Genomic DNA, 22722 nt, shown 5'->3' with positions numbered 1-22722 from the left:
GAGGGTCTAGCCAGTAGGCAAGTAATTCTGGAAGAACAATTTGCTGTTAAGTATTTGTCCAATAGCCTTCTTGCTTTAATTTTTGTTTTTAAGATAGGGTTTTGTTGCCCAGGCTGGAGTGCAATGGCACAATCTTGGCTCACTGCAACCTCTGCATCCCAGGTTTAAGTGATTCTCCTGCCTCAGCCTCCCGAGTAGCTGGGATTACAGGCACCCGCCACCACATCCAGCTAATTTTTTGTATTTTTAGTAGAGATGGGGTTTTACTATGCTGGCCAGGCTGGTCTCAAACTCCTGACCTCAGGCAATCCACCCACCTCAGCCTCCCAAAGTGCTGGGATTATAGGCGCGAGCCACCACGCCCAGCTCCTTGACTTAATCTTTTATCATCAGTCAGGATTTTCAAATCCCTCCAGGAGAACTATGTTTCTAAAAAACTACAGGATAACTTGTTGAATCTTGTAGATGCCTTTGGTATAACATTATTAAACAGATAAAAAGAAATGTATGCTTCTTTTGAAAGAAACATTGTTTTCCTGTATAAGAGCATCCACCTTACATTGTGTTAAAAAACAAAAATGGAGACATTAAAGGATGGGTTAAATAAATTAGGGCACCTCTATTGCATTATGCACTACAATATGAGGAGGAAATATTCAATGATATGGAATCCATGGTTAACCAGTAGGTAAGGTTTACTAAACACTATGTAAGGTGTAATCATGTTTTGGTATATATTTTACATTTTAAAATGATGGGAAAGATGTATATTAAAATAGTAACCATGGTATTTCTGGATGGTGAGAAAGGTAATAAGTGATTTATATTTTCATTATTTTATCTAGTTGTATTTTTCCAAATGTCTTCAGCAAGACGATTATATCACTGTGGATTAATATTCTGCACATTTTGAAATCAGGCTTTCATTGGACTAAAATATGACTTGACAACTTTACCAAATTCAGTTACAAAGTGGGTTGTATATGTGTGCAATGAACCAGGGCTTGAGAAAGAAGAGACATGGAAAGTCTCATTATCTATTTTCTTCTTGGAAATCTTGGTTTATCTCTGAGCTTCTGCTCTGCATACTTTTACCTCACCTTTTCCTGGTTTAGATGAATTTAGAGATGGGGATAGAGTCAGAAGGTGGGGAGACTGACAGGAGGGCACCATTTCTGTTCTTCCTCTCTACTCCTGCCCACCGTGGCCCTGGTCTCCAGCCCTGAGATGGCCCACCTGCACTGTCACTGGAGCTGGGAAGAATCTTGCTGCCTGATGACAGCTAAGGCTTCCCCTCTCCCTCCTCTGGGGCAGCCCACCTGTCTCTGTCTGCTCTATCTTCAGGTGTGCTTAGGCAAGCTGGGGCAAAGGAGAAAGGTGTATGCCACATTCTTCTCTTTCCCCAAGGGAGGCTCAGTTTGGAGACCTCTGAAGAGGAGAGAATTAAAAGGGTAATTTACAACCTTAGGAGAACCCTTCCCTTTAGTAATTCTCCATGACAAATCAATTTTGATTCCAAACCAAATGAAGAATTTGCAACAAATGCCTTGTCTTGATGCGCAGGAGAACCAGGTGTCCCCGCCTCCTCACTGCACATGTCACACCTTCTGAAAAGTTTATTCTGTCCACATCAGCAGGCAGTCCCTCGACAAAAAAAAAAAAAGAAAAAAAAAAAAAAAGTAGCTGGGGAACCAAAAGAAAGAAAGTTTTCACTTCATCTGATATAAATGCCTCTTGTAGCACCTCCCTGTCTGCAACCGTAAGAGGAAAATTACACGCTTCACCTTGGACCCCAGAAATAAGGGAAAATTGGATTGAGATAAAAAGGACCTAGGTATGACATGGGTCCTCTGGATGGTCATTCATTTAGGAAGAAAGCTTTCATAACTAACATGGCACTTCTCTGGGACAGGCCAGGGACAGAGCTGCACATGAGCTCAGCTAGTCTGCAGAACCCAGGAAAAGACTATTCTACCTTTTCCTACCAATAGGCTGTAGTACTCTCACTCATCCTTTAACTTGCAAAGAGGAACAATTGGATTCATACGTTGGGCATTGTGGAGAATGTGCTTTCAAATGGATCTCTTCTTCCGTGCTGGGACATTCTGAGACAGTTGCTTTCAGCGTCTTTTTCTGCCTCACAGTTTGAAACTCACCTGGAATTTGGGGTGTCCTTAAAGGACCGGAGGTTGTGTTTGCCCCACCTTCTTGACTCCCATGTGAATGTCCTAAGGGAAAAAGAAACAAACAAAAAAAAAAAATCTCTCAACCAAAATTTGAAATGCATAACCCTGAGTTCCTTGTGGAGCCACGTAAAGGGCTGCTCTCCACATTCTGAATCACTGAGAAGCCATTTATGGATTCAAGCTGCAGACGTTTATAAAGCATTACACAAAAGATATCCCCCCCCCCTCAGTTTAATTAAGGCTAAGGCTTGGTAATGTTATCCTGTATCAAGGAACATGAGAATTCTCAGCAGCACTGTTGACAGTGTTCAGGACTTTGGGGTCTAGAGCTGGCAACCTTGGGTTTCACTCTCCTTGCTGTCCCTTGCTAACTAGCCATATGTGCTGGGTCAATTTACCTTCTCCGAGTCTCCGTTTTCACACTCATAAGATGGGGATAATAGAATCCCGTTCATCATCATTTTATAGAGGTTTAAGAAAGTACACAGTATTGGTAGTTGTGTGTGGTTGTTATTTTCTATTTTTAATTTAGGACCTTGCTACTCAAAGTGTGGCCCCTGTACCATCAGCACAGGCATATCTGGGGAGATTGCTAGAAATGCAGAATCTTCCACCTCACCTCAAAGCTACCAAATCAGAATCTTCATTTTAACAAGACCCCCAGGGGATTCACATGCTCCAGAAAGCCCAAAGGGAACCTGAAAATCCCATCCAATAGCATCATGGGAGCCAACATAAACACTAAAAAATAAAGAGTTTGGGGGCAGTGGCCCTTTCTGACTATGAAAAATCACGCTGTTAGAGTCCCTGCTAATACAGATTACTGAAACGCACCTTGTTAGAAGAATCAACATTTTCTACTGCTAGAAGGCCAAATGAGGAAATGAACAAACTGCCTCAAACTGGGAGGAAGTATCGCATGCCAGACAATCCTCAAGTCAGAACTGGAGGCCGATCCAAATGAGTGAGACACAATGCTTCTAAAAGAAACTTATAAGAAGCCGGGCACAGAGGCTCACGCCTATAATCCCAGCACTTTGGGAGGCTGAAACAGGAGGATCGCTTGAGCCCAGGAGTTTGAAACCAGCCTAGGCAACACAGGGAGATCCTGTCCCTATTAAAAATAAGAATAAATAAGTAAGTACACAAACTTTTTTTAAAAAGAAACTTCTAAGACATCTTGTGGAAAGACTCATCAAAATTAAAGCTTCATGGATTTTAAACCATTCTTCCTCCTTTACTTCAAAACAAAATTCCAAGGTGTCCCACCCAAACGAACTTTTTTTTCCCTACCAAATGGAAGCCCACTGTAGAATCCTGAAGGTGATCAATGGACAAAGACAGTGTGGCCTTAAGTGAGAGCTTTCCTCAGAGTCAAACTTCAGACTGTGCACACAGAAATCTTGATCACAATGGTTATTTGGGGACAGGATGGCTCTTGTTTATGCCATGTGATGCTTTTGTTAAAACTTAAAAGGGAACAAAACAAGTTCCTACCAGACATCTGGCGGTTTCAACATCCCCCATCCTACATTGACAATGGCCTTTTACTTTACAAACCTCCAAAACACTCCAAGGTCCTTTCCCGACATGCCTTCCAGTGTCCTTGGTGGTTGGCAGGTTTTCACCTGCCCAAGTCATGGGACATTGGCCACCTAAACTGAAGATCTTTGGCCTTAAAAACTCCCCAGGAGGTAGAGTCACTCTCACCGGTTTTTTCCTGACTCACAGAAGACTTTGATATTTAAAAGTGAGGCCATTAATGGATCCTAATCTCTTTATTTTGATTTTCAAAAAAAAAAAAAAATGCTCCCAGCAAGAAAAGATCTGGGTGTATGTGCAACAAGACGAAACCTCCTGTTTGAACAATAGACACCTGCTCAGAAGCCAAACAAAAGAGACTGGCTCCCGTCCACCTGATTCTCACTTCAAGCAAAAGCCACAGAGGATGGATGTGAGACAGCAGGCCTTGCCTTGTGCTCTAGATGTCTACAAATCCAGCCAGCGTAGGACTGGCCACAATAGCAAGTCCCATAATGAGGAGCACTTGATATTCCTGTTGGGAGATGAGATGTAATCCTAGACATGTGCATAGAGATACATTCAATTGTCTTCAATGGTGAGAAAAGCAGTCTAGCACAGTCTAAGCTTCCAAACTTTAATGTGCATATAAACCACCTGGGTAGGAGGCTATAGTTAAAATGCAGATCCTAATTCAGTAGGTCTGGGTTGGCCAGGGATTCTGCATTTCCAACAAGTTCCTAGGTGATGTCCGTGCTAATGGTTAAAGAACCACACTCAGAGAGTGGCTGAGGTCTCTTGGTTTAGAGAGCATACCCTTTAATAAGAACTCCCTCCTGTTGCAGAGTACTTTCACAATTCTGGCACCCTGTCTTCCTCACAAGAACTCTAGGAAGCAACTGAGGTAGGTGATCTGATCTCCTTTTTACTAACAAGGAGACTGAGTCTGGGAAAGGTTAAGTGTCCCGCCTAAGGTCCCCAGTGAACCTGTGACTTTTGTCCCTATTTCAGAGGCATTTCTAATGAACCTCTATCTCCTAGTGCTCCTCCATAGAGGGTTATTATGGAAGCCACTATGTAACTATCCATCTTCCTATTTGTTTTCAATGTGTAAACATTTAAACCTGATTGTGAGCCTCACTCGAACTTGGGTATAAAAAGGGAGGACAATAATTGATATGGCTTAAACCATTTACATGGGGGTCACCTGGATTTGTGATGCTCAAGGGGACCACAGTAAGGCAGCACTGGCAGCACCTCCCAGTAGCCCAGTAGTAGAAGTCATTAGTAAATCTACCTCATGTCAGACTTTTGCAGTCTGGGGTAAGGTTTTCAAGGGTGTGATCGGGATCACAACAAACAGGAGTCTATTTAAGAATGCATGCCTTGGCTGGGTGTCGTAGCTCATGCCTGTAATCCCAGCACTTTGGGAGGCCGAAGTGGGTGGATCATTTAAGGTCAGGAGTTCAAAACCAGCCTGGCCACCATGGTGAAACCCCATCTCTACTAAAAATACAAAAATTAGTCCAGTGTGGTGGTGAACACCTGTAATCCCAGCTATTTGGGAGGTTGAGGCAGGAGAATCGCTTGAACCTGGGAGGCAGAGGTTGCAGCGAGCCACGATCACTCCACTGCATTCCATCTAGCCTAGAAGACAGAGTGAGATTCCATCTCAAAAAAAAAAAAAAAAAAAAAAAAAAACACAAAACAAACAACAACAAAAAAAACACAAATGCATGCCTGGCAGTAATTATGGCCATTATAGAATGCCTTCTCTAGACTGCTATGAGAAGTAACATGAGACCCCCAGGCTTGAAATGTGGCTCCATCACTCCCTGGTCCTGTCAACTCTGCCAAGTTACTTGCCCTCTCTGAGCCTCAGTCTCCTCATCTGTAACATGGGAATAATACTACTACTCACCGATGTCATCACAGAGTTTGTAGGATGATTGAATGAGTTAATACTAGATAAACTCTATGAATTTGCTGATATTGACCTATTTCTGACCCACAGTAATGGCAGTTCCATTTGGCCCAATCTAATACAGGTAAAGTGTTGAGAAAGATGCTGCTGGCACACAGTCAATTCCCAACAAATACCAGCTATGATATCATGTGCCAGGACTATGCTAAATGCTTTCTATTTATTCCACCATTTAGCCTTTGAAACAGTGTCCTGTGACAATTCTTATTATTCCAAGTTTATGAGTTGAGAAATTTTGTCTCAGACCCTTTAAGCTTCTTGCTCAGTTAATAATGCAGAGGGCTGGAGTCGAACAGAGGCCGTTTTTGCTACAAAACTCATGCTCTGAAATCACTCTGGTGTAGTGCAGTGTTAAATTGGGACACTGCCTGAATTCCTCCTGAGGCTTTCAGATGCAAGGCTTTTCTCCAGAGCAGTAGTTCTCAGAGTGCAATCCCTGTCCCAGCACTGTCAGCATTACCAAAGAACTGATGAGAAATGCAAATGCTTGGGCTCCACCCCAGACCTACTGAATCAGGAACTTTAAGGGTGGGGTCCAACATTGTGATTTAATAAGCCCTCCCTGTAATTGTGATGTATGGTAAGAAGGTTTGAGAACTACTTCTCTGGAGACACTGACTCATCATCATCAGGCTCAAGGATTGTAACAGTAAATGAAGCTGTTTTGAACTCACCATCTGATTCAGATCCATGAGTGGTATGGGAGCCCCCGCTGGGGTCGAATGCACCTTGGTCTCCTGTAACGAGCAATCGGGAAGGTCAGTACTGCAGGTTTCCACTTATATTCCCATCTGTATTTCCTTACGTTTGTGTTCTTATGCAGACTATCACAAAGTTTAGTCTTTTTAAGGTATTCCAAAAAATGATGGCAAAACGTCCTTGAATGGGTCCACAATATTAATTACTGTTCACTGCTTAATCCACTGATAAATGACCTGGAGCTTTAATCAGAATTAAGGAAACTAGGGCAGCAAAGGCTAGGAAGGATGACCACAGGAAGTTCTGTAGAAACTTGGTTTTGGTAGAAATCCAACAACTGTGATAAGGAACACGCTAACAAAAATATTGTAATATCTTTGCAGGTCTGAGGTTGAGACAAGACATTGTACATTTTAAATAAGGATAATATGAATTTGATTATGAGAAATGTAATCACTGGAAATGGGCGTACTCTGGTTTAGGGCATGAAACAAAGAGCTTCCTTGGCAGCAGGAAATTCGTATGGAATAAGAAATCTTGGAATTGAATGATGGAAAGACTCAAAGAGAAAGGTCAGCTACTTATTTTCAGAAAAAAATTGCAAATAAGTAAAAAAGGAAATGGTGAGATGGTAGCTAACATGAGTAATGTGTACTGGAATATGGATATTATGATAATTTTAAAATAGTATTTTTTAAAAGTTGAATCTGTATTTTCAACATGACTAGTTAATATAATCCTAACTGCTCAAGGAAGGATTATCGCCAGAAAGCTTTAGATTAAGACAAGGTCATGAATTGCTAAAATCTAAATCCATAAAACTCCTTCCCCACCCCCATTTTTCAAAAGTATACTGGAATCTTTTTTTTTAATCACAGGGTAACGCTCACAAAACATGGCTGCAGTTGTCCATTATGAAGGCACCTGATAAGGAATCTAGAGTAACCTAATCATCACCATTTCCTTGATAAGAGAAAGTGGAGGTGGGTGACATGTAGTCACTTGTGTAATTATATTGAAGAGACAGATTGCTTTGTTCCTTGGCCGATGGCTAAAATAAATGAAAACAACATTTGCTGAAATGCCACACCAATACTCCCACTACCAAAATCACCATCACCATCGCAATCCCATTACCATGATTATCATCATCACCATCACCACCATCACCACCACCACCACCACCACCACCACCACCACCACCACCACCACCATTGCCACCACAATTCCAAATGCTTTAGTTCTTCTTCTTTTTTTTTTTTTTTTTTTTTTTTTTTTTTTTGAGGCTGAGTCTTGCTCTGTTCCCCAGGCTGGAGTGCAGTGGCTCCATCTCGACTCACTGCAACCTCCAAATCCTGGGTTCAAGTGATTCTCACGCCTTAGTCTCCTGAGTAGCTAAGACTACAGACACCTGCCGCCATGTCCAACTAATTTTTTGTATTTTTAGAAGAGATAGGTTTCACCATGTTGGCCAGGCTGGTCTCAAACTCCTGACCCTAAGTGATCCGCCCATTTCAACAAATGCTTTAGTTCTTAACATTAAGCATAAAGACTGAGAAACATGTATAGGTATAAATGAAATTTACATGAGTGTTTTTGAAGAAAACCAAGAATGAGAATTGAGTCACTTAATTGTCTAATCCATGGAGAATTGTGGAAAATCTGTCTGTACCACTGTGAAAAGCAGAAGGAATCAGTGTCTGTGAATAGCTGAATATCAGTTTTGTAGAAAGCACTGATTCACTAACATGCTATAAGCCTTCTAGCATACTGTGACTATTAAAATTGTCATTTAAAATTTAAATTCATGGCCGGGTGTGCTGGCTCATGCCTGTAATCCCAGCACTTTCGGAGGCTGAGGTGGGTGGATCTCTTTAGGTCAGGAGTTCCAGACCAGCTTGGCCAACATGGTGAAACCTTGTTCTACTAAAAAAACAAAAATTAGCTGGGCGTAGTGGCACACATCTGTAATCTAGCTACTCAGGAGGCTGGAGCAAGAGAATTACTTGAATCCGGGAGGCAGAGACTGCAGTGAGCCGAAATTGTGCCACTGCACTCCAGCCTGAGTGACAGGACAAAACTCTGTCACACACACACACAAAAAAATTTAATTCATTAGGTTGCACAACGGGCTTTCTTTTGCCAAGAGAAATTAGGCAGCACTGTAAGATTTACTGAAGAATATTGACAGTAGTACTTGGAATTTTTAATAAGTGAGAGCAGAACAATGCTGAATAAAGAACTAAGGAGTGGAAAGGGCTTTGTCTTGCCCATATTGCTGAAGTTGGTATTTTCTTAGCTTTATTGAAGCTCGGGGTAGGCCACCCAGAGAAATGAGGCCACACATGTGGCATTCTGAATTTTCTGTCCCTGGATCACAACTGTCATCTGTTTTACTTACTGGGTTCTCATATCTATTCTTTTTCTTTTTTCAGGAGTGGGGAGAGAAGATCTCTGCTCCAAAAGTATATATCTAAAGTCTCTAATCTTGAATATGCCTTAGTGATAGTGTTAAAAAGCAATTGAAACACTAGTACTAGGAAGACAGAATCTGTTTTTAATTTCTTCACTACAGTGGGCGTTTGCAAGTTCTCCTTTCTTCAGTGTTAATTTCTTAATACAAATGGAGAAGCTAAGAAAAGCAGAAGCAGAGATGACTGCTTATTTGAGGAAGAAAAAAAAAAGACTTATTCTAGGTCCATGTCAAGCTTAATTGAATAGATTATCTTCAGTCCTCTCTTCACCATAACAATAGGAGAAACGGTCCCTATTCACTAATACTAGATTAAATCATGAAGATTTTAAGTATACATCAGAGCTAGAAGAGGTTTATCCATCACCAAAAGTAAAACTGATCAATCTATCACCAAAACAAGATAATAATTTCAGAGCAAAGATACTAGTATATAGAAATTATTCACCTGTAGGATAAAACCTTACTAAATAAGTTACATATATTAGTCAAAGTAAATGGAATTGTAATATTCAACTATTTTGACCTGCAAAAATATCAGTTTCATGTGGTTCAACTTGATATATCACAAGATAAGAAAAAGAAAGCAATTCCATCATAACAGCCAAGTTGTACACATAATACAAAAACACACACACACACATACACACAAATGGAAAAAACACTGGCAAAAGGTAGTATTCTTTTATCTAAAATAAATCCAAGTTGATTTGCACTAGAATTGATAACCAATGATGAAAGACATTTCCATATCACAAGCTAGTCCAATCCCAGACTACACAGAAAATGCCCTCTGTAATATGAAAGTATGTATTGTTTCTCTACACAGAGAAAGCAAACTAGATAATAAATGGCCAAATTACCTGATAAAGAGTGATTGACATTAGAGTTGGAATCCCCAACAGTAACGTCAGTAACTCCAAATGACCCAGTCTCAGCTGGAGTCTCTGGGATGAAGGTTCTGCTTTCCTTCAGGTCTGGGTAAGGAGAGGTGTAACCTTCCAGTAAAGTAGTTGAGGGTTCAAAATGACTTGGGCCTCTTCTTCCACCTCTGACATCATTTCTATCTGTGTGGAGGTGAAATCAATGATGAACCCACATTGTAACCACCATGTGCTTGTCTCCAGAACACACAATTGCTGCAAAAGCTTTCCACTTGTTACCCATAAGCAGGGAGGAATAGAGTGAAGTTCACCATACTATCGAACAGAATAAATATTTTTCAACGGACACCACCACCACCTGGACATCACTCAACAAAAGAGATTTTGGTTATCTTAATACCCAGAATTGGCATTTGTTGCAACATCTGCTTGGGTTATTAGGTTAGGCTTATGTCACTACAACTGTGACCTTGAAGTCGGCCAAAGTACTAGACAATCTTGAGTTCTTTCTCAATTGGATTCATTTTTGATGAAGTGGAGAAAACATACCATTGGATTGAAAGATAAAATTTTGCTGCCTGCAATTAGAATAGCAAAGGCAAGTTTTCAAAGGCCTGAGGCTACTAATTTAATTATTCTTTCATTTTCCAGAAGGGATTCCTTTCAGTCATCAGCACCATGGAGGTCCAGAGGACAAACGGCAAAACAATGTTAATGTGAGGAATATAAAGTGATATAATCAGACATTTACACCAATTATAAATCATAATGCAAAAGAACTGAAATCACAACAAACAGTCGCATGGACCACAGCACAATCAAATTTGAAATCAAGACTAAGAAACTCACTCAAAACCATACAATTACATGGAAATTGAATAACCTGCTCCTGAATGACTTTTGGGGAAATAATGAAATTAATGTAAACATCAAGAAGTTCTTTAAAACTAATAAGAAGAAAGGTGCAAGGTACCAGAATCTCTGCGACATAGCTAATGCAGTAGTAAGAGGGAAATTTATAGCACTAAATTTAAATGCCCACATCAAAAAGAATGATCTGAAGTTAACAAAAATAAATAAATAAAATAAATCATATACAAGCAATTCATTATTGTCAAAACAAATTACTAACCCTGGAGTGAAAGAAACACAACCTTTAAGATTAAGAAATGTAGTTTGCACTTAATGTACAAAGAGGTATAGGAAACAGAAAAATCAGAGAACCACCACCAGACGCACCTTTTGATTAAAAGTAACAGCATAACAGCAGCCAATGGAGGCACCTCCACCAAAGACACTGCAAAAGCACCCATAATGTATTGATTCTTATCAATTGCTGAAGCCAACTAGGTTTTAGAATTATTCCTTACTGCTTGATGTCAGAGTAGAAGTTGTTGGATGGTCTTTATCTTCTTCCAAGCCTTCGTGTGATGTAGAGAAGCTCTGAGAATTACTCTGCTCTGTTTCAATGAGGGATGAATCCAGTGTTAATTTGAAGTTATGACACAAATCCTGTTATCTGCTAGCAGGGAAGATGTAGCTATCGCAGAGTCAGACGGGTAGGCACGAAGGTTTGTGCACATCATTCTCCTCTGATAGATAGAAATATACAGAAGAATTCTATTTCCCCCCTAGTTGGTTCCAAAGACTATTTCTCAGTATAGTCAGCAAAGGTAAAGTGGCAAGGTGAAGACTGAGCCAAAACTTTGCCTACCCTGGATTGTTCTGGTGCAATTGTAGCATCATTCCCAGTCACTCAGGAAAACCAGAGAACACAGAGATGAGGAAAAAAGAATATTTGAATCTCAATGCTCCTATCAGAAATCAAGAGCATCTAACTGAGTGTCAAGAAATGTGACAGTAGGGAAGATAAACAGCATGATAGCCCGTAGTCTACTTGTAACCACAAAAAAAAAAAAAAAAAAAAAAAAAAAAAAAGAGAAGCCTATCTAGAATAGCCTGCTTGAGTAACACCGATCAAATTTATACAAGGCAATACTTAGCTACCTTGTAAAGGTCATTAAATTAAAGTTACCATTTTACTCCATTATTAAGCTTTTTTTATTTCATCTGTCTAGGGGGATTCTCATGGCTGCACCAAGGAAACGCTTGCCTGGGCAAACACAGGGCCCTCAGTGATATATCTCAATTTGAGGTTGAACCATTGCCCATATCTAAAATCACCTGGACTGTTTCAAGTTTATTTCTTTTGTGTTCTTAAGAAAGGTACTGACCTCTGAGTTGCACGTGCAAAAACTTTATGAAGCACACCCATAAGCCATGCCCACCACCAAATAAATATTACAACCAGGAGAGACAGTCACCAAATCCCAAACCCAACGTCAGAACAAAAGCCAACAGTGACATAAAATGAAAATATAAGTCTTTCTTTGGCAAGGGTCATGTATAGGCTTATTTGTATCTCCTTTGGTGCTCAACACTGTGCTATTTACATTGCTGACAATCAATACATGCTTGCTGATTTTTTTGCTTTGCCTAAAGGGCTCATATGAAGGGCTCTTCCCATTATGTGTGACAAGCAGTAAAATGGGACCTTCTTAATTCTAGATATTTTTTCGTATTATTCTAAGAAATTAGGAATGACTTTAGGCTGAGCCCTAGGACACTCCTGCACATACAGTAGAAATTAAGGCTACTAGAAGTTGACCGTTTCTTAGTGATAGAAAGAGATACTAGCAAATTTTTTTTTGTTGTTGTTCCAGGGATCCTGCCACCTTTGTTGATTGTCAATCACATGCCTTGCCTCTCCTCTAAGAAGTGATGTAATTTCTAGGATTATCTGGCCCCAAAAATGTCTTGTCACAACCATGCAAGCAATCCTATCCCTCTTCTGCATTGGCTGGAGGAAAGATGGATATTAAAAGGAAATGGCCAGTTAAAACATAGAGAAATCACTATCCTGGAAGTGGGCTTGTGTTTCACTGACATAACTACTTAGAGAATAAAAATGGAGTTGAATAGAGTCCCACATTTTTTTAAAACACAAAGTCATTGAATCTGGAAGGCACTAAGAAATGAAGGCAAAATCAGGTTGAGAGACTTCCACAAGAAATATAGACAACGAAGACAGTTTCACACACTGGGCTGAGCGGAGCCACATAGAACTAAATGCACCATTCCACCACCAAAGCTCTGCATCCTGACTAATGGGGATTAAGAGATGAAGCAGGAATACAAGTCGACAAAGGGGCTGATCATCATTATCCTTACGCGTTGTCATTGAAAGAGGTCCTGTCCTGTCCAAGTCTTCCACCAAACCTGTATTTGGATCTGCAGTAGGCTGAAGCGTTGTGCTATGACTGGAGTCCATATCTGAAGGAATCAATATTAGTGTTATCGCTTGGTTTCCCAAATCACTACAAAGGTGGTTTACGGTCTACAACAGATTTTTTAAAATATTTCACATCTGGCCAAGAGGAAAGAAAGCACATATTGACTATATCTCCAGAACTGAGATAGATTATTGTTTCTTTACAGAGTACCACAACAAGTAACTGGCCTTCCTCGAAGGGCTGAGTTATATGAAAGCTATGATTCCTGTTTGCTTTTGCTGAGTCTAGAAGCACTCTACATGAGCACATGATGGAACACCCAAATCTTGCAGGGAGACAGAAACATTGCCTTTCTTACAGAAACATGCAATCTGACACACGGAGAAAAGTCAAAGTGCACTGACTCAGGCACTATTTTATCCCCTCCCTCTTACCAACCAAAGGGGCTTTTAAAAATGGCCCTCTTCCCCCTTTAGTCTTTTTCTTTTCACAAAGTGAATGTACAAATAAACACAAAATTGCCACCTAATACCACCTAGGTGGAGTTACAGGAAGTATACAGGGGCAAGAAATAAGAAGCAGTGGATGTCACCAAATTATTCTTCCAAGAAACTCAAGTTTAAGGAGTCTTTAAAATTTAACGTGTACAATGTTGAGTAGTGCAGAAATTTCACTGAAATACTTGCAAATGTTGTTTTTAATAGTTATCACAGAGCTATTCTGCTGAAATAACAAGTCTTGAGCGACACAGAGGCCAAACAATTCATAAACCCCATCAATATTGCTGGCTCTCCAATTTAGTCAAAATCCATCCACATCACTGCCTCTGGAGAGAGCTAATCGGTTCCAGCAAAGCACCAGAATACTGGGTACCCATGTCTGCACTGCAGCCTTTCAACACTAAAATATTCAAGATCTTTGTAGGACAAAAATGTGGTGACTCTCCTATCCCAGATTTCAAACAAGAGCAAGGGCTAACCTGAATCAAAGCCACAAATGGACATTCTCCCAGAAAAAGTCCCACTTGATGATGGGCTCTAGACTCTTGTTCATCTTCCCTCTTATAAGTAGAGTCCTTCAAGAGGTACCACACCATTGTGTAGTTGAAGTCAATTGTATCGTCCTTGACATCTTCATTAACTTAATGGAATCTCTTTCTCTTCATCAGTACAGAGACTTAATATTGATTCTGAAGATCTTTGCCTGTCTTGGTTTTCCCCCATGGGTGTCCTCAGAGCTCCAGCTGCCATGTGCAAACTCATGTGTCCTGGGCCTAGCCGTTCAAACATATCTTCCTTTGTGACAAATGGATCCACTCACTTGACATATTCATTCCTTGGCTTTCCTCCCTTCATGTTTCTCCTTACATGAGTCTCCTTCTTAGAAAAACTTCCCACCCCCCACCGCCCCTCCACCTGCTTCCTTTCTCTGACTATTCAGGTTTTTAAATTTTTTTATAAATCAGGTCCAGTTCACCTTTCTGTGACACTATGGTAGGTAGAGGAGGGGTTCTCAGAATTTCTTCAGCGTTCATTATTGGCAACATTCATTTCACATCTATTACTTACTGCCTCACCCAGATATATTTTGACAGTAAGTATCTTCTTTTGCCAACTATCCTGCCAAATTCCTTACTTTCAGCTCAAGTGTTCATATTCGGATAAATATGTGTATCACTCCTACCAAGAAAACGAATTTTTGAAGAACCTCAAGTCCTTCAGGAAAGTAGACTGGTCTAAAACCAAGGGCATATTTCTAGAAAAATAGTCAACAGTCACTCAGTGGATTTCAAAAAACATAATATATAAAAATGTCAGAGGCTATTACCCATCCTTCTTCCTGCTTGATGACCTCGTCCCATGGGATGTGAGACTGGGTCGAAGAAATCAGTCCAGGAACTGTCCTCTAGGCTCAGTGTTGTCGTTCCTTGCATTGGATGGCTGGTGTGGGCTGAGGCTGTTGTGATCATGCAGTTCAAGCAATTGTCAAAGTGTTAATGGACGCTTGGTCAGGGGTACATTGATTTTATTTTTTAAAAAGACTTCATTCTCTTGACAAGACAATGCAACCATCTTCCTTGTATAGAGGGCAAGGAAGTTGCATAAACACAGAGTGCTTCAGCAGGTTTAGTTCACTCATGCTCATTTTCTTCTTAGCAATCAGCATGTGAACTGGAGGACACAAAAGCATTAGCAACTCCTGCAGCGCAGAGAGGATGAGTTACAGACATCAAAGGAAGATGAAGGAGAAGTAGTTCTGGACCCATGCCACGCTGCCACAGTCCCCTGAGAGCAGAAGTATAAGAGCCCAAGTGCATGATGTCATTCTGAGGCAACTATATTCCAGCCAAATGCACCTTAGGCTGGAAGTGATCTCAGGAAAGAAATCAGGTAACAGCTTTCCATGTGATCAACATGAAAGTCAATGCCATTTATCTCAAAAGCATGGATGGAATCCATTAGAAGCATTACCTTCTAACAATGGGACTTATGGCATAAATGACACGTAAGACAGCAGCATATGCCTTGCTTCATTCTGAGCCAATGAAGAAGTATAGGTAGAAAAGATTACAATAGCATCCTCTTAGCAACAACCACACCACATAGACAGTCACAGAATCCACTGCTCTGCCAAGAATTCATTCAGAACTTGCCATGCCCCAGAAGGACATGATGCATTATCTTCTATATTGCAAATAGAAACATGGGACTATTTCCTCACTGATACCAAGTGAGAATATGGAATTCACCTTCTCTATAAGGCAGGACACATTTCAATACTTATGTCACACAGACAAAAGAATTCTGCATGGGTGCTTGCAGAGCCAAGTTATCTGGCATCACTTAGAGATGATGATAAGAGTTGATTCCAATTTCACAATTCAAGAATAGAGAAGATGCCTTTTTAATACTGAAAAAACAAATTACCAAACAGGCATGACCAAAAAGCCAAATGACATCAGACAGGTGTCATTTTTCACATAATGTATGGCTCTATTTCTTCAAACACTGAAGTTCTGACAAAATGCTTTATCGCAAGAAAATACTTTGTGAGAAATCACATTGTAAATCTGGACCCACACTATAGAGTATATTCCTTTGCATGACAAAAGGGGGTATTTTATAAGGGCCTCTGCTACAGTCTCACTAGTTGATGCCCAAAACTCGATGTGAAAGAGACATGCTAAAGGGCATAGTCTCTGTGTTTCCTGTTCCTATTCCTAACTGGCTTGTATTTATTCCTGTTCAGGTGACTTGTCATGAGCCTTTAAGGTTTGGCTCTGTGTTAACTGCAAGATAATTTATTAAGGAACCTAACATCTTGTGACAATTCCTCCAGTGTCCTTTTGTTCAATGTCCTCAATGTCTACCATTTAACCCAAAAGGAAGTTGTCATCCAAATTTACTTGTTAAACCATCCATTACCAGCTGTCCCTGTTGTTGAATGGGAGTCTTCTCTGGGCGTTTGGAGATATCCCTCATGCCATCTGTTGCCAAACCACTGTTCCTTCTGGGTAGCTGTTTCTTCATTTGTACTACTTGGAGTTGCCTGGACTATGAGAAGAATATCAGCTGGGAGACAAAATTGTCTATTTTCCTTGCCAATAGCTGTCACGTATCTTTCTACTTTAAGGGCAGATACACATGGGGATAGAAGGTAGAAAAGAAAGGCAACAAAGAAACAGGCCACTGATATTCTAAAGGGGATATTAGAAATCAAATAATCCAAACGTTTAATTTTTCAGACGTCAAAATTGTGGTCCAAAGAGGTTTTGATTTGTTTAAAATCATAGTACTAAGTAGACCATAGTTGCTGAATTCTCATAGTTCTATGAGTTGTTATTTTTATTTTACTGTAGTATATGGCATCACATACCCTGTCTGAGAAAACCATTCAAAGAATAACCTCTTTGCTTCAGTCATTTTGAGGAAAGGAAAATACTGTACAACAACTAATGACAAGATCAGTGCATTAGGAGACTTTCTCAAATGGTGGTCCTGTAACCCATAATCACACACGTTGGAAAGCCACCAGCAGTGGATTTGCCCAGCAGGAAAGGTGTTGGGATGGCTTGGATGCTATTCCATTAACACAATATGTAGTAATGTCCACTCGGCATACAAAATTTCTAAAATCACTTTTTAACAAAATTAATTCAGTTGACAAAAACTATCCAAGCTAGTCTGAGGCATTATAGTATGTGACAGGCTTACAATTTCAACCATGGTTTTAAAAAGGACAAAGTCAACAGAATAAAATTTCATCGAGGTGCCTTCAGGAAAAGTCAGACACCAACATTTTTGTCTACGCAACTTACAGCAAATTGTTTTTAGTTTATCAAGAAAATGACAGCCTGTAAACTTGCCAAGTCACAGTATATTTTGTGACTTGTAAAAATGGCTGTATTTCATTATCTTAGAAAATGATATGTGTAATTTGGTGACAGCAATGACATTTAAAAAATAAAGCATACCATCCTCATTTTACCCTTACATTGGCCAAGCCATTCTTGGGTAACTGGTTATCCAGGGGGAGGGGAATGAAGGCCAAAATCTTTAAGTTTTACCTCCCGCTGGTTAAATCACTAATTCCCAACAATAATGAAGTTGGAAAAAACCACTGAATGTAATTACAAAAAAAGGAAAATTGACCCAAACATAGACTGCCGTGTTACTCAAAGTTTAAATAAAAGAAATAAGGAAGTGTATGTGTGTGACTGTACAGAAGGACTCTATACTCCTTCTATGACTACTTTTATAAACATAATGATTTTTTAAGTACCCATAACCCTTTATTATTTTCAGCTTAAATAGGAATGGGTTAGCAGAACATATGATTTCTATCCTAAAAGATGAAGGTTGACTTTCTTCTAGAAGTTGTGATGTTAATTTGTTAAAGCCCAGACATTACCAATCAGATCCCTTTGAGTCTCGCAAATACTCATAAGAGAATTGTTACAGTTGCTGCTGTCTTCTCTTTGTCAAGTTACATTCTGTCTGAATTTTCACCTACCCTCTAGCACTAATGTCCCAAGCACCACCTTTTGACAACAGGCTCATTATTTCCAAGTCTCTAAAGTAGCTTTCCGGTCTTTAAGTACAAACTGTCAAAATAGTTTCTAAGATATACTGTTAGGGCTCTAAGGGACTGGAACAGAATCCTATTCCAAAGAGACTTCTGCTTCCTCTGTATTTCCTTTTCTTATCAGATTTCTTTTTAAACTCAGCCCCTAAGCCTTATGCATACATCAAGTCTACTGGGGTATGAAATGGGATGTAAGGCCTGCCAGATATATTCAGTACAATGTCCAAGACTTATTAACCTCTATGCTAGCTGATACCTGAAACTTTTCTTTTGTTGTCTGAATGCACTGCTCAAGTCATAGAGTCCCAAAGCCCTTTGGTTTTTAAGTGGCTATTGCTCACATTTTCCTATTAAGTGTATTCAGGTGTGAGAATGACAGTTGAACCATCATTTTAAAAATGCTAAAAAGCTGTTTTTCAAAATAAATGCTTCTTTTATTCCAAATAAGATAAGATATTTCATCTATCTCTCGGTGGGATAAATGAAAGAAGAAAAGCATATACTTTTTATGTTTAGGGGTGAAGGGGTCCCCTATCCTCACAGTCCAGTGCAGCAACTTGAGATTGTTTTAGAAAACCTGAGAAGTTTTCATAATAGTAGAAATAACAGGAAGAGCATCAAAGCCTTCCTCAAGTTACTCTGGGCTTAAAAACAGAAAAAGATGCAGTTGTAGAATTCAAATGTAGACCATATGAGCTACCAATTTTGCTCTAAAGAGTGCAAAGGATGTCTTTCTATAGAACAGTCAGGGACGAAATACAAAAAAAAGAAATTGTATTCATAAAAGATCTTCACAGAAAACAAGGATTCCAAAGATCAATTCACTTGACAAACTTTCTTTCCAGATTCCACTGCTAAGCACCAAAGAACACGTTCTTCACCACACATTTCCAAAAACACACACAAGTCACCCAAGGAACCTTTAACACAAAAATTGTATCTAGATCTACTTTTTAAACAATGTTGGCCTTTGGGCAACCTGGTGAGTTATCATTTTCCTTCCGATTTCTAAAATTCGTGTGCAGATTTGGCAGCTTTTCAGCCTCTGAGAATAAAAGAAGTTACTGAATGAAAACAAGATGTGCCCAATGTCTAAACAAAATCTTCCCTATCTCTGCAACGTCTTCACTAACTCGTCTAACCCAGAACTGCCGATCGTCATCTTGCTTACTTGTGCTTGTTGAATGTAGGATCTCTTCTTCCTCGTGATGCTCATAGTGAATGAGGAGAGTGTGTGCTTCCTGGTTCCATTTTCCTTCATGAGCAGTGGTGCCATTTCTGTCTACATCTGCTGTGATGATGGTTAAATACACTGTGACTTGTTATCAACCAACCTTTAATGATTCTGTTCTTCCATTAAAGTGCATGCTATTTAACAATTCTATGCCAAAGTAGTACCTCTGAGCAACCACTCTCAAAAAATTTTCAGTGACAACCTAATCTGTCTCAAGAGAAAATCAATGGGCTTGGAATTTCTTTGTGTTTACTTATTAATCCACTATGATCAGTTTGTCAAAGGCAGCACCGTAAACCATTTAAACATATTCATTTTTATAATGAAGTAACATGAAATATCCTATGCCCACATGGTATAATTGATAAATGACTCCTAAATGGAACTGAGTATCCTCATGAAAGTCCGCTAAGAGTTTCTTGAAGAGATATTAACTAAATTTCCCACTGTGTCTCGATGATTGACATTTGCAGCATTACAGGCTTTGAGGGGGAAAAATAATCCTTCATTAAATAGCATAACCCATTACCAGTCATCCTTGTGGTTGTCTGAAGTGGCACTTCTGGATTTGAATGGCTTGGGTTCCACTGGGTCCAATCCTGGTTCTGTTTTGTGTGGTCAAAAACCCGTGGTGTGGTTGAAACTGTGATAATGTGATTGAAGCAATTAGAAAAATGTTATTCCTTGAGCCTTCACCACTTGCCTTGCACATAACCTTGCTTCTGTAGACTATGCAATGAATCATCTATACCTGGTTGTATAGATGGCTCCATGGAAGTGGAGGAAAAGCGAAGAGTACCTTCAGCGTAATTCAGCCATATTGGTAAGCATCTCAGTGTCATTTGCATTCTGTCACAGAATACTTGGGGTTCAGAACATGAGATCTTCCAGATAAAGCAGACAAAGAGGCTGCAGCAGTAGGAAGGACAGCTTTGAAAACACGAGCCCTCCACCGAGGATAGCCAAAGGTGCCATTTTGCCCATCCATGCAGTCTGTAGTATCCCTCTGAACTTGAAAGCTCAGGGACTTAATCACTGTGTACTCTTTGTAGATCCTCAGGGTGAAGAGGTAGATAACTGAAAGTTATACTGTGATTATCCCTTTATGTTATTTGTAATTTTGGTGGCAAAAGAAATGCCTGAGCAGCCAGAGCTTTCCTATAGTTGATTCTGAGAGAGAATATCTACCTGGAATAGCCATATGGTTTATTTCTGAATATTTATGAAACACCTATGATATTTTCATCAAATACAAAATATGTCAAGAGCAAGCCATTCATAGCCAATGAAAGAAAATAAGACACCACAGGTAACCAGCCACCATTATAGCAACACACTAGAAAGAAAGTGGCATACATCCACCAGCACCCCAATGTTGTCACCCAAGATGTTAGAGCTGGAATAGGAAATGCACCTAGCATAAGGATCACAACAAAATCTGAATCAATGTCTTTTGTGAAAAAGTTGTTTGCAAATCCATCCTAATTGTTTTAAACTTTATTCTGACACCCAAATAACACAAAACTGTTTTCAGAACTATAATACCATCAGCTCTGTTTTACAAGTTAAGAAAATCAAGTTTAGAATCATTAACCACATTCTCAATAAGCATGAAAAAGTACATATTATCAAGCAGTTATCACACCCCTCCAAGAGAAAGAGGGCATCGTGTTGAATTATGTCCATAGGTGCTCAGCAGAGAAGTAAACTGAAATTGGAAAACATGCCATAGAGATTAAAAAAATAAAAATTAAAAAAAAGTACCATGGGAAGTTTTTCCCTGAAGCCTGACATACAACTCATTTGCATATAGATCTCTTTGGGTTACCACCCAAGGGAATTTAATTTCTCCAGTATCAAGACCACGTCTTTACTAATAGGCCCACCTGCAAAGCGGGGCCACATCCTGAACACAGGAGACAGTGTAATGTAAAGCTCCAGTGTTTTCAATTATTTGGTTTCATTCTGAAATTACCAAGAAGAATTTTCTTATTCCATAGATTAAGTTCTGGAGGGGTGTCAGGTCTAAAAAAAATCACTTAAAAATTTAGACAGAAAATTCTAGTTCCTTTTGAGTATTTGTTATGTCAATGTACATACTCAGATGCCTTCAAGGCCTAAGCTATTTTTTTCCTGGACCCTTTCGTCTCTGGATGCTGTCCATGTGAGGATGAAATTCTCAGGTTTTAATGAAATGGATAGAACTTCAGTGAGTTGGTAAAGCTCATGTAGCCCCCCAAAAGTCTTTTTTCTAAGGAAAAGCAGAACTGTGATGGGGTCAGGTTCAGGATTCTTAGCTCTGTTCAGCAAAATCTTAAGTCATTACAGGTATGTGGGGAAAACTCAGTAATCCAGCAGAATATTAGGACAACCTTTGCATGTGTTTAACTTTTTAAGGACATCTTTAGAGCTCAATTTCCATCTCTTTGTTCTAAAAACATTTTATAATTGTCAAAAATTTGGATACTATTATATACCAATAGTGGTTTCACTATTTGCTTTTAATAAGTGGCAATGTCTTGTGAAAGCTAACCTGACATTTGCCCTTCCCTTTGAGGTCTTTCTATTATATTGGTGTCCAGCTCATTTGTTAAAACTCTGGATTTGTTCCTTTGACCTCAGCCACGTTTTGATTAACTAAAATAATTCTTGAGTTCTAGCTCCCATCATTTAAGCCTTAAGGGCCTTCAACTTAGGATCTTCTACAACTTTTAATTAATACCCTTCTAATCACATTCTCCTAGCCTATTGCTCCAACAGACCATGAGCTTCTGAAAGGCAAAGGATCTGGCTTTTTTCTTCTTTGTGTTTCTAGCACCTAGCACCAGTAAGTACACAATGAATATTTGTTGTACTGTTTTAATATGTCATTCTCCGTCAAAGCCTGATCATTCAAAGATATCTGTAGTAGCAGATCTCATAGATAAATAAAAAAGGAAGAACATGAAACATTAGAAATTTTGTGAGATGTTTTCCCCACTTCTCCTCAAAACATTCTATTTCTTCCTCCATAATCTCATCAAGATATAACTAACGTATGATCATAGGTTCACTCATTTTTCACATTAACTGCTTTTCAAGAGAGATACAATTAGGTATCACTCAGATTAAACAATAAGCCTTGCATAAATGGCTATACTGTAATTGATTATCCTTACTGGTACTGGCGAGAAAATCTTCATCATCATCAATGCCTGATCCAGAAAAACTGAAGTGTCTGTCTCTTTCATCTTCATTTTCTTCATTTGGCTCCCAGCCTGCTGAGATGGTATTTGAAGACGTACCTGTTGTGGTGACTTGCGTTAGTGGCTGAGCTGGATGCCAAGCAACCCACTTGCAAAGGAAGAAAATCAGGCACAGAAG

General features: G+C 39.5%; 1 protein-coding gene across 15 annotated transcripts in view; it reads right to left on the bottom strand.

Annotated features, from left to right (window-relative positions):
* The window catches only part of CD44 (CD44 molecule (IN blood group)), a 91808-nt gene that overhangs the window by 8647 nt on the left and 60439 nt on the right, over positions 1-22722 (bottom strand). The window contains exons 6-15 of one of the 15 annotated variants that reach the window (XM_010333370.3): positions 22518-22643; positions 19889-20002; positions 19297-19416; positions 16466-16594; positions 14868-14996; positions 12979-13080; positions 11118-11207; positions 9727-9930; positions 6366-6428; positions 2157-2228 (exon numbers count right to left, since the gene is read on the bottom strand). The exons of 1 other annotated variant lie outside the window; for it this stretch is intronic. In XM_010333370.3, the coding sequence (XP_010331672.1) occupies positions 2157-2228; positions 6366-6428; positions 9727-9930; positions 11118-11207; positions 12979-13080; positions 14868-14996; positions 16466-16594; positions 19297-19416; positions 19889-20002; positions 22518-22643 (1149 nt within the window). Of the gene's footprint in view, positions 1-2156; positions 2229-6365; positions 6429-9726; positions 9931-11117; positions 11208-12978; positions 13081-14867; positions 14997-15018; positions 15326-16465; positions 16595-19296; positions 19417-19888; positions 20003-22517; positions 22644-22722 lie in introns of those variants that run through there. 13 more of the 15 variants (XM_003919986.4, XM_074401300.1, XM_010333381.3 and 10 more) reach the window with 13 other exon arrangements.

The sequence above is a fragment of the Saimiri boliviensis genome, chromosome 6 (assembly GCF_048565385.1).
Source record: "Saimiri boliviensis isolate mSaiBol1 chromosome 6, mSaiBol1.pri, whole genome shotgun sequence".
In the NCBI taxonomy this organism is placed as follows: domain Eukaryota; kingdom Metazoa; phylum Chordata; class Mammalia; order Primates; family Cebidae; genus Saimiri; species Saimiri boliviensis.
This window is presented reverse-complemented; position numbering and strand designations above follow the sequence as displayed.